Source organism: Rhopalosiphum padi, chromosome 1 (genome assembly GCF_020882245.1).
Source record: "Rhopalosiphum padi isolate XX-2018 chromosome 1, ASM2088224v1, whole genome shotgun sequence".
NCBI lineage: Eukaryota > Metazoa > Arthropoda > Insecta > Hemiptera > Aphididae > Rhopalosiphum > Rhopalosiphum padi.
Window position 1 is genome coordinate 86,334,003 of NC_083597.1, and position 17,551 is coordinate 86,351,553.

The 17,551-nt window shown below is 25.5% G+C and overlaps 2 protein-coding genes across 4 annotated transcripts; both read right to left on the reverse strand.

The window, feature by feature from the left end:
• Positions 1-982: 982 nt before the first annotated feature.
• On the reverse strand, positions 983-7,209 carry LOC132931621 (RNA polymerase I-specific transcription initiation factor RRN3-like). Its single transcript, XM_060997505.1, has 11 exons — positions 6,834-7,209; positions 5,742-5,990; positions 4,740-4,829; positions 4,551-4,680; positions 4,378-4,486; positions 4,161-4,313; positions 3,861-4,091; positions 3,517-3,768; positions 3,261-3,445; positions 2,389-2,617; positions 983-1,270 (listed from the first exon to the last, which is right to left on the reverse strand). The coding sequence occupies exons 2-11, from the start codon at positions 5,982-5,984 to the stop codon at positions 1,063-1,065; spliced, it is 1,830 nt and encodes a 609-aa protein (XP_060853488.1). The 5' UTR covers positions 5,985-5,990; positions 6,834-7,209; the 3' UTR covers positions 983-1,062.
• A 1,809-nt stretch (positions 7,210-9,018) lies between these two features.
• LOC132932284 (RNA polymerase I-specific transcription initiation factor RRN3-like) lies at positions 9,019-15,188 on the reverse strand. Of its 3 annotated transcripts, none has more exons than XM_060998583.1 (11): positions 14,851-15,188; positions 13,955-14,205; positions 11,951-12,040; positions 11,763-11,892; positions 11,590-11,698; positions 11,371-11,523; positions 11,061-11,288; positions 10,705-10,956; positions 10,457-10,641; positions 10,114-10,342; positions 9,019-9,274 (listed from the first exon to the last, which is right to left on the reverse strand). In XM_060998583.1, the coding sequence occupies exons 2-11, from the start codon at positions 14,195-14,197 to the stop codon at positions 9,082-9,084; spliced, it is 1,812 nt and encodes a 603-aa protein (XP_060854566.1). In that variant the 5' UTR covers positions 14,198-14,205; positions 14,851-15,188; the 3' UTR covers positions 9,019-9,081. The 3 variants fall into 3 exon arrangements, with proteins under 3 accessions (XP_060854566.1, XP_060854567.1, XP_060854568.1); XM_060998584.1 differs by lacking the exon at positions 14,851-15,188 and adding an exon at positions 12,442-12,608 and having other exon boundaries at positions 13,955-14,093; XM_060998585.1 differs by lacking the exon at positions 14,851-15,188 and adding an exon at positions 12,442-12,593 and having other exon boundaries at positions 13,955-14,092.
• Positions 15,189-17,551: the final 2,363 nt, after the last annotated feature.

Consider the following 17,551-nt stretch of genomic DNA (forward strand, 5'->3'; position numbering starts at 1 on the left):
TATAAAAATAATAATAAGATATTGATATATGATATAATATAATCAAAGATCTTAGATCACCAAGTTCAGTTTGTACTGTTTGTAGTGTACCTATATGACTAAATGTATTATAATGTTATACTGTTATGGTGTTATATCCTTATACCAAATTATAATTTGATACAAATGTGTTTTTATGATAATATATGCGGGTTTTATTTACAATCAATTTTATGCATAGTAAAATTATTTATAATTATTAAAAAATTCAATAATTTAATACAATTTATTTTGTCACAGAGCAGATAAAATAGAGATTTAGGTTACCTAATTACAAATATCTAATAATTTGGATATTAATTTTGAAAACGCTATTGAAGAGACAAAAAAAACACAATGTGAAGTATGTATTATTACATCATTGTCTACCACTAATAGTAAATGACAAATTAAATAATTAAAGTATCTCTGCGTGGAATATAATGGTATTAGTAGGAATAATCCCAATTTATTAAATGTTAGTATGTTACTATTGCCAGTAATTTATTAAAAAATTGTAATCTAAAAACAATAATGATGTATAAAAAAAAAATTCTGTTCTGTATTATTATCATAAATATATAAAAATTATTGAAATTAAAAGCGTAAAAATTATTTTTCTAAATTTTTAAGCTTAAATATTTTGCCTTAAATTATACATCTAAAGTGTATGTAAATTAAGCTACCTAGAAAAATATGCATAACAGAACTTTATGTAATGTAGTATTTTGAAACAATGAAACAGATACCTATATTCTATGTCATAGGTTTGTTTACCTAATTTGAATAGTTTGAATCAAAGCATTTTCGCTACAAGTATATAATAATAAATATAGAAAATATATATTACAAAGACACCTTTTGATTTGTAATAACTAATAAGTTTCATTAGTTACAAAATCAATTTTTTAATATTTCACTCGTTTTACTATGCCATTTATTGGCATATAAATAAATAAAAAAATTATATAAATATACATTATATTTTGTTAATAAGATAATAACAAAATAAATTATTCTTTTGTACAATATAATATAATATCATCAAAACAATATTTGTGTGTTATTTCCATATGCAAACTGTCCTAACCAATCCGTTCTTGCAGGTGAAGGAGATAATACCATACTAGGACTTATGTCCATGTTTTCTGGAAGTGATGAAGGAATTTTGTCGACATATCTTTCTTCTTTTTGGCAACTTTTTATACTATCGATATCTCTGTATAAATCTGGTATAATCATATTCTTTGATCTAAAAATAATATGAACAATAACTAAATAATGGTTATTAATGAGAGATCATTTAATATAACTATGTGACAATTTTTAGCAAAATATCTAATTAAAATAATTAATTTATATATTTATTAAAATATTAACTGCATAATACTTTATACAATGAATAAAGATTTAAATTTAGTGCTTATGATTTACTTCAAAAGTAATAATAGTCTTGCTTGTGAAAAGAATTGAAAAAAACCAAAGGCGGATCCAGCATGTATTAACGTTCGGGGCACTTTATAGGAAAAATTATATAATATAGATATAGCCCCCCCACCAAAAAAAAAAAACAATATGATAAAAATGTATGATTTTTATTATTATTTTTTTTTAATGGGGGTGGCACTTGATCCCAGTGCTCCCCTGAATCCGCCCTTGAAAACAACTACATAATGTTTGAAAGTTTTATAATTAGGTTTCAAAAATCATTTAAATAACAGATAAGAAGGGGGGAAGGGCAACTAAAGCATTTGCCCTAGTCCGACATTAACATCAACCTTAAGTCGGCATATTTTAAAATTATAAGAAGTCTTATTTTTAATTACTAAAGGCCATTGTTATAAATCATAATATTGAATATTGATATTTTATAAGTAAAGATTTATTGTTAATTTTTTTGTTGTATTTTTTAAAGAAGTATATTATATTATTAATCAAAATGTTTAGTATTTACATTATGTGACTATAAATACTACCAACTACTTGTAAATCTGCAGTATTAAAAGGTACCTATTACCTATTTATTATTTATTTACACATTACTCAATTATTCTATATTTGACTTTCTAATTCTAATAAATATTTGATTTTGAGTCGGCAAATCAGTTAGTAGTTGCCCTAGTCAAACAAAAACTGAAATTACGCCACTGATAAGAAGGAGCATTAATACATACTATGTTAATATGACATAAATTTGTGTATAATTTTATTCAAAATTTGATGAATTAAGCAATTTTTAATAAAAATAAAATAAATTTAATTAATAGATAAAATAGCATTAGTTACTTTTTTCTTTTTAATAAACAAAGGATAATACCATTGATTATAAATAGTAGTATTACTAGTATTTATACCAATGATAATACTCACCGAGGAAGAACATATGGATCAAATGGAAAGTAAGAGTATAACCATTCATCCTTGATTGACTGATCAGTGACTCTAATATGACCATCCATTACCACATAGCAATAAGTTAATTGATACATTTTGGTAATATATGCAAAACGATCAACTACTTTTGAACAACATAGACGCAATGGGCTTAATCTGCATGTCACTATATTAGACAAATTTAAATTTTCCATAAACCTAAGATCTGAAAAGAATAATATAATTTTTATTAATTAAATTTTATCACAACATTAGTATAAAAGCATTCATGTTTGTTTTACTTTTAGTATCAATAATAAATAATTTAATATTAATCCTGAAGGATGTAAAATATAAAATTTAGAACTTGTAATTAGAAATTTTTGTTTGGCAATTCCTCAGTGATTGTGGATTTCTCTAACTTATTTGTAGTCTGAGATAAGAAAGAAGGTGACATGGAACTATTTAGAACAGAGGTCATGAACTTCTCCATTTAGCAATACGGGAGGATCAAGAATCATGGCAGATCTAGCACGTGGACTATGATGAATTCACATAAAATATAGTAGCTGATGCATGGGCAGTATGTTGGGTTAATCATATATATATATTATTTTATTAAATTGTAAATAACTTGTTTATATTAGTCTAATACCGTATTGAATATTATTGTTATGTTTGATTTAAAATAAGCAATGGAGCAGTGGGAAAAAGGACACCAATGCAATTCCTCATTTAGTTTGCAATATCGCTCGGGAAAAAAAACTAAGGGACTAGACCCATGAACTTCTCCTAGAAATAAACTTTTTGGAGATACTTTAGAATTGTAAAATCATGCATGCTATGTTTGGCATAAAATCAAAACTTACTTCGTTTATTATCCATTAAATCTTGATGTCTGAAAGAAATTATATAGAATAATGCTTGACACATTGAATAAAATACTGCATGCCATCTTAATAATTCTTCATCTACTACTCTAACAGATTTATCTACACTATTTATATATTTATTACACCATGTGGAGATTTCAAAAAGCATATTCTTCAGCACACTAAAAATTATATACACAAATTTAAGTTATAAATATTATCTAAATTATTTATTATGTTTATAATTCTTTACTTATTTGTAATAAATGGTGCTCTGCATAGAAAACTAGCTAAATAACCAGCTGCTGCCTGTCGTAAAGTAGATGGAGATGATACATCGCAACATTTTTTTAATAACCAATTACTAAAATTTTCTGCTAGAGTAATTTTAAAACTAAGAAAATAGTAAATTACATATTGAATATGACTACTGTTATACGTTGGTAGAATTTCACTTTCAAATATTGATAACAAATCATGATAAAACAATTTAGTACTATCCCATCTGAAAAATTATAATAATTATTTTTAAATTGAACAATATTAAAAATTTTAATACCTAGTTGAAATAAATTATTTTTTAGTTAATATACTTACAATAAACTACCATTAGAGTTATGACAAACAGTTTTCATATAAATAAATATTCTTTTAAGACAAATATCCAATGTATCTGAAAAATGTTCCTCTTCGACTTTATTAGGATCAACTTTAATGCACCCTCCATCATCCACATCCATTGAGAATATGTCTTCAATATCAATATTAATATTTGATTCTAATCTGTCTAGTTCGTTTTTGGGTATATGAACATCAATTTCTACTAATCTACAAAAATAATACAGATTACACAAAATTTAACAATTTACAAGGTTCAATTTTTTTTTCTTAACTTACTTGTTAATAATGAGGCTGAGAATATTTTTTCTTAAGTTTGGTTCATATTCAACAATGTAAAGTAAATTGTGTATGTAATGAAGGTGGGAGTAAGAACTGTTTGTCTTGTATGGAAACTTTTTTTTAAGAGCTGATATTAATAAATCTTTTGCTCTAAAGAAAATATTAAAAAATTAAAAATGAGTACTTATGTAATATAAATGTGTTTATTTCTTACAACGGAATGGCTTTCAAAAGAGCTTCAAGAGTCACATGGACATTTAGAAATCCTCTTTCTTCTTCTTGAGATGGCATACAATTTACACGATCACAAGTAGTGCCGTCCACTGTAATAAGAATGGTCGTTATAGATTATAATATTATCATATTTTATTTCAGTTTTGGTATTACCATGAGAAAAACATGCCACGAGCTGTTCTATTGCAAATTGTGTATGATAACTGTATGCAGTACAAACATTAAGTAAAAATAATCGATATTCCTTGACTACATCATCACTTCTATTCATCCATTTTAAAATCTAAAAAAAATGTACATAATTGATAGTTTTCTTTAATATCCATAATTTAAAATTCTTACCAATATAACTTTTACAAAAAGTGTAAGATTTTCATTTAGAATATTCACACAATTCCTGGCATCTTTTAATAACTTGATAAGTTCATTATCCTATAAATTATTTCATTATAAATATTATTTTTGATAATTGTAGACATGCACATTAACTTTATTACATTTTAAAAATGGTTTTTATTAGGGTCACTTTGAAGTGTTTTTTTTATTGTTGTATTTAATTAAAACAATAATAATCCACATAATAGATAGAAAGTATATTATAAAATATAACTTTTCCATAAATTCAAAAATAAAAATATTTTGGTATTTGTTTAGTATGTGACCTACCGTATAGGGTATTCGTTTAGTATAACAAGACCTACCGGACCGATAATTAAATAATAAATAATTGAAAAACAGTCATATTAAAAATCATAAAATTAAGTTATTTTATTATTACAGATTACGGATTACATTCAATATCAGTCAACAAAATATCTGTGTAAAAAAATGTCATAAAATTATTTTATTATAAATATTTCTTAAAATCAATACCAATACCGACACTTATAAAATAGGATATGTCATATTTTTTTTTAATATTTTTGAAAAATACTTTTAAAAAATATTAGAAATACTTGTATTCAAATACTTTACGAAATAAAGATAACAGATAGTAATCATAGTCATAATAATATTATAATCGTGATAGTTACGTGATTTTTCATTCGTCAGTCATAAAATTATTTTATTATAAATATTAAATTATTTTTGGCAATATACTTTTTGTATATCACTTAAAAATTAAAAAAAAATTGTATCTTGCCTGTTATTAGATCGGTAGTTATATTATATAATAAAATTATACAGATAAGCAAGCATAGGTTGTCCGACATCAATTGTCCATACCTATAATAATAGTATAAATAATTGTTTTGGTAAATCACTTACTAAACGAATACCAATATTTTTATAAAGATTATAAAGATTATAATATATATTTTTTAAATTGATTATTCAACTTACATTAATTTCGGTAGCCAAGTCTCTAATGTCACAAATTAAATTGTTATACTCTATTAGATCATTTTTGTTATTGCTGTCATAGTTGATGAGCAATAATTTCAAGTTTTTGAATAAATCAAAACACACTCTTCGACCAGGTACATTATTTATTGTTTGCTTTCCACATTTTTTTAAAATAGATGGTGAGCTTATAGAATTATTCAAGTTGTAATCAGTACTTTTTGGAGCCCGGAATGATGACATCTGGAACTAAAATCAAATAAAGATTAAAATTAGAAATATAATATACTATGAGCGTATAAATAGATAATCTGTTAATTTGTCAAGGTATCAAAGCATAACACCAACTAATTGATGACAGATATTTTGTCTATGATTTTTGTACTGATGAATTTTATTGATGAATATTTAATGTAGACTATAAAACACTATAATCATTATTCATTACATATTATGTGTAAAATAATTATTAGCTAAATTGATTTAATCATTTTAATCTAGGAAGGGACACGCACTTTGCGTAAGATAGAGTGAAGTCATTCAAGTTGAAATTGGTTGGCATTTTTGTAAAATAAAATTTCAAATACCTACTAAACAGTTTTTAATATTTTAAAATAGGCATCTTCAATTCATTCATTTGTTAGATGAAGTGCATAACTTTAAAATATTATAACAATTAATATTCAAAATATACTTTGATATTTTAGTGAACACTGAACAGTCATCATTGTGATTATTTTAATATACCCAAACTGTTATGGACGTACTCGTGGTAAATGTTTGGTAGATTAAAGTTAAGTTTATTAATTCATTCTTTGGAGTCTAGTAAGTGAAAGATTGGTGAGGTGGATAACAGAACCAGAACACTTGTTTAGAAGTTAGTTTATTATGTTTATTTTATTATAAAATATAGTAATAATTACTATAGTCATTATAGTCTTGTTTATTATGTGGTTCTTTCACAACTGTCGCTTATTAATTCAAATTATATTTTTATTTGTATATACAACTGCTGATCTCAGCCAGCAATATTCTAATAGCACAGGTTCTTAACAATACGATGAAAATTGTATGGTGAATGTTTATACTTACGGGTCAAATTAGCACATAATAAATTTAATTTATTTATTCTGAAACAGATATTAAGTTCAATGGAAATTAATTACTAACGAAATTTATTCGTGTAAAATATGATTCCCATCAGGATTCCAATAGGAATCTCCGGCCACTACGTTCTGCTCAATCGAAAGAAAATAAGAAACTAGAAACGGAAGAAACGCACAATTTAGTAAACAGAAACGTCAATATTAAGTTTCTTGATGACGATTAGCGATCCGAATATGGAAAAGTATCAACTTATAAGTAGTTGGTTGTATAATATTTATAATTAATATTTTATGTCTAACAAACAAATTAGAACGAATTTTATAATAAAAAAAATTATTACGTATTTACAAATTACATTTTTCGGTTATCAATAATCGAGATTCCATAGATAATACTATCAAAGAACAATATAAATATATTATGCGTCTTTATAATAATTATTGTGGTATAAAGTTCTATCAAAATATATTCAAATCGTATAGTCGTATGGATAATAATTATTTGAATTACATCTATAGGTAATATCACAGAATAACGTATTATTAATGTGGCAAATCGAAAATGGTCAAGCCGTGTGCAAAACTCATGTGTAGCATGTGCTCGCTTTACTTTTGCCGTTCAAATGTTAGACGAACGTTTGAGGTTACAGCCTACAGGCTATATGGTTACACATTCCGGTGCTAACTTCAAACATAAGGTTGTCGTGGTTCCGGGTAAATTTTAAAAACAAATGAAGCACTATATAGTATTATAGTACTTAAATATTGTTAAAAATTCTAAAAAATATGAACTGATTAACTGCATTTTATAAGGATAACAGTGGAGTGACTGGGCATCTATTTGTTTAATATAATCTTAAAACTTATACTCAAGAGGTCTATGAATATAAAATACCTAAACAGTGAACGATGGTAAATACCTGATTTTGTATTACAATAATTTATTTTAATTTTCTCATTTCTAAAGACAGTATCTAGGCTAGAGACTCTAGCTGTGGCTGCCGTCTGAGTATCATTATCAGGATGTTTAGTGTATACCTATACTATATTAGATCATAATGTACATTTTGTTAGAATAAATTTGAAGATATTCGAACAATAAACTAAAATAATAAAATTTTATTAGTTTTAAGATAAAGTTCTACTGCTCAACTGCTGCCTTGTTAATCATAATAAACAATAACTCAAAAACAGATGTCGGTAAGATACACATTACTATCATGATGGCTGATTAACAAATTAATGAAGGTATGTTTGATCCCAATAAAAATATAGTGTCAGAAGAAATGTAATAACCAGAGAAACATAGTTCTTTAAATATTGTAATCAATGGCCTGTAACATGAAAATACCTATTATAATAGTCCAATAGTCAACAGATATTACGTTAATAAGAAATATAACTCTTTACAAATCTCGTGTACAGTTGTATGCCCTAGTCAATTATTAGATGTCGCAAAAACTTAACAGTGTCGTGATAGTAATTACTAATAATGTTTCCCAGACCAATAACCACTCCTGTTGTGAAGAGTTAAGTTATCATTGCCTTTGGCACTTTCCTTTAGACTCAACTAGATCTCTTTGGTAGGTGCTTTCTAGTTAGGAATTCTTATACAAATGTAGTATAACACACTTTCACCTTAGCAGTTTAAACCTTTCTCTAAATCAAATAATATACTTACAAGTTAAAACTTGCTAAAATTTATAATGATAAATCCTATAAGCTAATAGATAATTCTTACTAACTTATTACTTGGTGACATATCAACACTGTTTTTAATTTAAATTAATTAATCTAATATAGATTGTTTTTGTATTTATTTACTTGATAAATACCTTAAAATATTGAGATGTATTAATTTTCTTTTAATAAATTTCATTTCATAAATGTTAAACTTAATAAGCAGGTAATAATAATACTTTTAACTGTAGCTTTAAATACTTCTCTTATATTAACAATATTTTTATTTAGTGCAATATATTCAATTATTGTTTTGAATAAGTTATTTTAATAACCAATATATATATATATGTTATTAGAATACATTTAAAATGTAAATTGATTCTTAAACAATCGATGATACTCATTGTATTTTATGTCTTCAAAGTTTATTAAAAAAATATTATTTTTAAAAGATAGTTAATGGAAATTGAATTGGAATTAAAAAGCTATTAAAGTGTAAATAATTTATTTAAAGATGAGAATAACAAAAATCACAATTTAATCATTGCAGTTTATCGATGTTGATTAACTAGTTGTCCAAGCCAATCAGTTTTTGCTGGTGAGCTTGTAGATAACATACTTGGACTGATATCCATGGTATCAATAAGCAATGATGATTCTTTGTCTTCCTCATCATCATTAGTATGTTTATTTATATCATCATCAAAATGTCTATATAAATCAGACATTATAACATCTTTTGACCTAAAAATAAAAATAATTATATTAAATTTTACAGGCATTAAAGATGAATACATTTCAAATTATGATGACATTATTACTTATTTATTAGTAATTTTTGAAAAAAAAAAAAATAGACAAAATTAAAATGGTTATTAAAATTATATTAACAATAGTATTAGAGTACTTATTTCAAAATATATCTGTAATACTATTCAGTTTAAGAACAACTAGTTTTTAATAACTTAAATATATATTTGAAAATATTTTGTTTTTTTAACAAAATATTATTGATCAACTTGACAAATCGAGCAAATTAATTATATTACATAAAATAATAATTAAGATATAGACAGCAAAAATTAGTTGGGCAAGTATTCGACTGAACATTTTTTTGAGTAGAATTCTAGTATTCGTCTTTATTCGACGAATCAAGCACTCAAGTACTTTATATATAATATCTTTAACATTTCACATCATTCATTGTTTAATTTATAAAAAAAGATTATTAAATATTTTTAATTCAATGATATCTAATAAAGAATGCAGGGAATTTTGAATATTTTCTATTATTATTAACTTATATTTATTAATAATAGAACCCTGCAATTTCACTGTACACTGAAAATATTTAAGTACTAGTACAATATAAAATAATTTAGAAACTCCGACTGCTCGTAACCTTTTTAGTTTTTAAATACTTAGTAAAAACGAGTACTAACCAGGGTTGAATACTCGACTTGACATCAAAATACAATACTCACCCAACCCTAGTAAAAATCTATTTAATCAGCTTATCATGTCATTTAGTCGTACAGTTTAGACTCAATAAATTAAGTGCTATTATCCAATAGTTCACTCACCTGGGAAGAACATACAAATCGAATGGAAAGAAAGAATATAACCATTCATCTTTGATAGATTGGTCAGTGATTCTTATGTGACCATCCATAACCACATAACAATATGTTAACTGATAAGTTTTAGTAATATGTGCAAAACGATTGACTACTGTTGAACAACATAAACGTAATGGGCTTAATCTACATGTGACTATTTTAGAAAGATTTAAATTTTCCATAAATTTTAGATCTGCAATAAGAAAAATATAATATAATTAATGTATATAAAACAGCAAAATTATACATATATTAAAAATAAAAATAAATATTAAAATAATTTCTAAAAATAATTGTAAGTAATTACTTCGTTTGCTATCCATCAGATCATGATGCCTGAAAGAAATAATGTAGAATAATGATTGGCACATTGAATAAAATACTGCATGCCATCTTAACAAATCTTCATTTACTACTTTAACTGATTTATCTACTCTATTGATATAATTATTACACCATGTAGACATTTCAAAAAGAATATTCTTTAAAACACTACAAAAATTATATAATATTAGTTATAACTATTTTTTATAAAATGTAATCAAATTATGTTACCTATTTAATACGAATGGTGCTCTGCAAAGAAAACTAGCTAAATAACCAGCTGCAGCTTGTCGTATAGTTGATGGTGATGACACATCACAACATTTTTTCCACAGCCAATTGCTAAAATTTTCTGCTAGTGTTGTTTTAAAACTAATAAAATAGTAAATTACGTATTGAATATGACTACTGTTATACGTTGGAAGAATTTCACTTTCAAATACTGACAACAAGTCATGGTATAATGATTTAGTATCATTCCACCTGAAAAAATAATATAAGATACACTGTTAATAAATGTATGAAAAATATATCAAAACATTATATCATAATAATTTAGTAATATAAATTATTAAGATTATACGTACAATAAATCACCATTAGGATCATGACATGCAGTATTCATATACATAAATAGCCTCCTAAGGCAAACATCTAGTATATGTGAAAAACTTTCTGCTTCTAATTTATCAGGATCTACCTGCATATATTCTCCATCAACATCCATAGGGAAAATGTCTTCTATTTCAATATTTACATTTGATCCAAGTCTATCTAATTCTTCTCTGGGTATGTGAACATCAATTTCTACTAGCCTAAACAAGATTATATGATTATATAGAATTATATTATGTGCATTTTTATACATATAAATTTTAAATTAAATCTATAACTTACTTGCTAACAATAAGACTAAGGATTTGTTTTCTTAAAGATTTTTCATACTCAGTTACAAATAATAAATTGTGAATATAATGCAGATGAGATTCGACACTGCTTTTTTTGTAAGGAAACTTTTTTTTAAGAGCTGTCATTAATAAATCTTTTGCTCTAAAGAAAATATATCATATTAAAAATTAATATATACATAAATTATTTAAATATTATATTTCTTACAATGGAATGACTTTTAAAAGTGCTTCAAGAGTCATGTGAACATTTTTAAATCCTCTTTCTTCTTCTTCACTAGGCATACCATTGACACGATCAAAAACAGTACTGTCCACTGTAAAAATAGTCGAAGAATATAATAATATTATATTTTTTTAATCTTAACGTTTTATACTTACCATGAGAAAAACATGTAACAAGTTGTTCTATTGCAAATTTTGTATGATAGTTGTGGGCAGTACAAACATCAAGAAGAAATCCTCGGTATTCATTTACAACTTCATCACTTCTATTCATCCATTTTAAAATCTAATAAAAACACAATATTAATGGTTTAATTTAAAATATAATAAATAAATGTTCTTACCAATATGACTTTAACAAAAAGTGTAAGATTTTCATTTAAAATATTCACACAATTTCTTGCATCTTTCAATAGCGTAACAAGTTCAGCATCCTGTAAAATATTTAAATGTACATTGTATTGAATGAAAATTACATTTCTAACTAGACGGTTTTTTTATAATTCAATAGATTAGTTTAAAAAAGATTTGGGTTATTACATAGTATTTGTTATTGTATATTTTTTTTACCACTATTACTTTCTTTCTATCACTAACAGTGTTTTAACTGTTTTGAGTAATATGAAATTATCTTTAGTTTTGATTTATGAACAGATACAAATTGAGAATAATTATTTTTCATTTGCACTATGAGAGGTTAAGCTCTTTTAATTAAAGTCATTATTTTTGATTGGATTATACAACCCAAATATGTTTATCTTTTTCCTTCAATTCTGGTAGAGCTTAAATGTTCTCTCAATGATTGTGCATACCAGTTTTACCTTTTAATTCTCACCTGTTTATGCACCATAAAGCCACTCTTAGGTAATTGTTAATGTTGTATAATCTTGACCTGTTGTTTTCTTTACCCCCATTATACTTGACCAAGTTCATATGCATCAGGCAGCTACTATTCATTTGGGACAAATTCTTGGGCATGGGTGTAATCTGTAATAGATTCATCTTGGATGAATCAGATAAAAATATTACAAGTTAGGTTGTAAACCAGTTTTTGATTACAAAAACTTCCGAATATGATTATGGATAAGGTGGTTATCTATTCAAAAGAATTGTGTTGATTCATGTTTTATTTTTCTAACATTTTGTTTGTTTAGTCATATATTTAAGTTATAACATATGAATTAGACTAATTAAAATAAAACAATATAATTGATATTGAATGAAATTCAACCAGTTTATATACACTTTAAAAATTTGACAGATTATTTTAATTGTTTATTAAATAATTTGAAGTATAATTATATCAATTGTTTATTAGGCGCCTAATTGATATTAATTATAAATTATTTTTACTGTTATTCAAAACTATAAGTATCTAGTATTACCAAAAACCTTTAAAAACTTGGTTATAGTTAAAAATATAGAGAAATGATTGGTACATTATAATGAAATAAATAGATTAAATTTATTATTTTATTATATTTATTTATGAACGGGCTAGGAGCCCAATAGTACTAACAATGCAATTTATAGTAATGATAAGAACAATATAAAATAATAATAGTGACCAAACAGCAAACAATACAATTGATAAAATAAATAACAGGTAAAAATAGCAATAACAGATTGCAGTACTATATAAAAAAAAATAAAAAAATATAGTATTTTAATTATAGTTGACTTTATAAGCTATAATCAAAAGTGTAGACCACCAATAGCAGTTTTTGCAGTTTAATGTTTATAAAAAATAAAAATTGAATAGTATGATACTACGCAAAACAAATATTAAACAGAATTGAAAGTTTAAAATCAATTTAGTGCTGATTTATTTTTTCTGTTATAGAGCTGAACAATAAGTTTAATTGATATAATAATAACAAATAACATAACAATAACGGAATGAAGAAGAATCCTAATGGAGGTACTTAATCTTTAAATCAGTATGAAAAAATACAGATTTAAACTTTTAAAATCAATTCATTCAAGTAGTTTCTAGGGATAATTTAAATCACAAAATGAAAAGCTTAGTAGGTCACTAGTAAATGGATGTGTTTGACATATTACCACATTACCTAATTGTGATATTATGAATGATTGTATGAATAACAGTTCTTAATGTAGATTTATTTATATTTAATATTTTTAAAACCACAAAGTTCTCTTTAGAAGAACTGATACTTAACTAGATAAAAATATTGTTAATATAATCAAACGTAAAGGGTTCTGGTTGAAACTTTAAGTCTAATGATTATTTTAATGTTTGATAGTATATTAATTATTGTAATTATTAGAATTAATAGAATTACCAAACCATAGTTTCTTTTAAATAATGAAAAATAAATACTAACCTTTATTTCAATACCAGCATCTCTGATATCACATATAAGATTATTGTATTTAAGTTTTTCTTTATCATTATTTTGATCAAAACTAATAAGCAATGCTTTCAGGTTGTCAACAAGATTGATTTGTACTTTTTGTTTTGGTACATTATTCAACTGTGTGTTACGTTTTTTCAATATTGTAGGTGTACTTGTGCTCGGTGGCCGTAAATTGTGTGTACCACTTTTAGTAGTACGATATGATGACATAGTTATACCTGTAAAACCAAGTTGTAGAAGAACTTAAAATATAAAAATAATGTTTGAATAAAATGTATAAAATATGACGTCAATTCATCCAATGTGAATAAACTGAGCATTATACAACATCCTTAATGCAAATTATATTTATTCTAGGTTTTTGAACACACTCATCAATTACTGTACATAAGAAAACTAAGGTAAAATCGGAAGAGGGTATAATGACAATTCATCATTCAAAACGATCGCAGCAATATGTCTATTTCTTATACTTGTGTTAAGTTGCACAATTAACTGATCATTTTTAGACAAATAGTAGTGCATTGTCATTTTCCAAAATGTTATTTATTCAACTTTTTTTTTGTTGCAAGTATCTACTTAATATACTATATTCTAAAAACAAGTAAAGTAAATCCGTATAGATTTTTTTAGAAAACTACACAACATAAATGAATCATTATTTACCAGATTGCTAATGTTACAAAAGTAAATACGATTCCGGTAAAATTTGTTCCAAGCTGTCGTTGGCATAAGGCCATATTATTACAATACTATGTACAAGTACACCGGTCACCGGGTAATAGTAGTCGATAAACCACATGGTAAGCGCTAGTAAATTAAAATTATCATTATACGAAATAATATTAACGTGTTCATCATACCAGTTTATTCACGTCAAGACGTTAACTCGTTTCCGTTGGAAACTATCATCCACGATAACATTCGTTGATCGGTAAAAGATTGACGTTGGCGATCAGGAAAAATCAACAATTGATATTTGATAGATATTGCGATTTACTATTTTTCTAAATTGTCGCGTTGCTCGTTGCTGGCAATAACCACAAAATAGAGTGAGACGAGTGAGTGCACTGAAGTTTAAAGAAGGGGTGAGTGGTGACGAGAGAGACGTGTCGAACTGTCGACTGGTACAAACGTCGCAGTTCGTAGAGCATAGAACGAAGTGAAACGTTCAAACGTGTGCAATAATTCTCAATTCTGCTACTGATATCACTGATACATTTCGATGCACTCATACCCATTAACCAATTACCATCGCGTTCCCCTACGGTTCCCACGACCGCTATACGTCGTAGATGTAGCAGCCGCTCACAGGTTAGCCACAAGCAGTAAATGAAATTCTCGTAGCCGCGTGTATGGTTGGTTTCACCTGCATTTAACTCTTATCACGTATTTAGGAATACAAAATTATTATCAAATATTGTTAATATAAATTTTAAAAATATATACACAATTTTGTTTTAGTTTTACACTTAGACATTTTAAGTTCAAATTTTAAAGAAATTAGATGTTTATAATATAATGAATTGGAATTTTAGTTATTTTGTTGTAATTCAAACATATATTTTTTGTAGGGATTTGACTATTGTTTTCATACGTTCTTTTCTTTCTATTATATTATTACTAATTAGGTAGTCTTATATAGATAATCTAAATTATTGTTTCTACCAATGGGCAATGATAATTATAGGTTTTGTGTCACGTTCCTCGTCTTCTTGTCTAGTCAATAGTCACCGCACGTATTCTTATGCTATAATTTATTATGAAAGTTGGCTTGAAATGTTTGAATGATTTGAGGTGTAGAAACCTTTCAGTAACAGAATCTCCTATTTATTTACTTTGATGGGTTTTGAGGGGAAAACGTTTTTTTATTATTATTAATGAGGTGTTGAATGCCCCCAAACTCCCCTTTGAGGTGTCCAATACTTGCTCACTAAATAATGTAGGTACAGTACAACAGTTTACACTTTATATAGGTACCATTCAGAATGGTCCATTCTACATTAAATACCTATTACCTAGGCATTATTTTTAATGAATAACAATAACATATATCGATTATTATTAAATTAATTAGATCTGAAATAAATTTCAATTTTTAATTTAGAAATTTACCTCCCTTGGTATTTTGAAAATTAATTTGAAAAATATTATCAAAAAGGCATTTTAGATTTGTAACAATTATTTTTTCAAGAAAACTGAAAAATATAATATAAAATAAAATCAAGTTTATATTTTGTTTAAAGTTAAAGATAGTTTTTGAATTAACTAACTCCTTGTCACTACATTTTCAAAAAAAAAAAAATTCTAACTTTTACAATTTCAATATTAACAGATTACTCTTGTGAAGCTACAATCTCTTCACAGTGATAATAGTTTTGATCAAAAAAAATCTACAGCAATACAGCATATTATTGTGTAGTGCATAGAAGAGATATAGCTCAATTTATATAGCCACTGATTACCTCGATATACATTCAACGAACGGTCTGGACAGAATAATACTGCTAGAAAATTAAATCTAACTGTGACGAATAGCTAGCAAATATGTGTGTCTATTAATATGTGGTTTTTGAAAATTTTAATTTTCTAATTGTCATAATATAATGAAAATGTGATTTTACATTTATAAGTACTTAAATGTTGTTATTTGTTTTAATAAATATATTTTCATTTTAGTAATATAGATATGCACTATTAAATGTAGGAAAGTGGGTGAGTAAAATATGATAATATTATTTTAACAGGTGGTGTGGGGAGCAAATACCCCCGCAGGACTGTTTCATTATATATATAAAGTATCTTCAAGTTAAAAACTGAAATTGCGCCTATACGTTGGAATCTATAGAATGGGACATTAATATTAAAACAGTGAAATCAATAAAACCCTAGAATTGGTTTAACATTGAACGCATTCATAACAGTGATTTACAAAATGACACGCTATTATACTCGATATCAATTGTATACAATAGAGCAGTTACTAGTTGCCTATTTTCAATATCGTTGACATATTTCACTTGTGATAATATAATGTTAATTTGATTTTATTCGATAAATTTTTACTGTTTTTATGAAAATTTTATTTTTATTTTTTTAATACACGAATGTCCTATTTTTATAGTTATCAATTACTATTTATACAGTTTGTTAGCTGTCTAATTTAAATGTGAAAAGAAGAATTTATGTATTTACGAACGAAATTTTAAAATACACACTTGTTACTCATAAAACATTATAGAGATACATTTAATTTTTTAATTATAAACACAATATTGTCAGAATAAGTAATATAAATAGTTAATTATAAAAACGTGTATTTGGGATATAGAAATAATAAATAATATCGTCATTAACTTATATGAATGAAATTTTAATTCTGCACATTACACATTACATAATACAAAAGAAATGTATTTTTGTCAATCTTTACTTTTAATTGGTATTATTTTTATCTTATCAGTACATATTACACAATCTCAAAAAGATGTAAAAGGTAAGCTCTTTGTTAAAAAAATTAACAAACAATAAAAAATAGGGAGCTTTAACGGTTCAAAGCGGAGA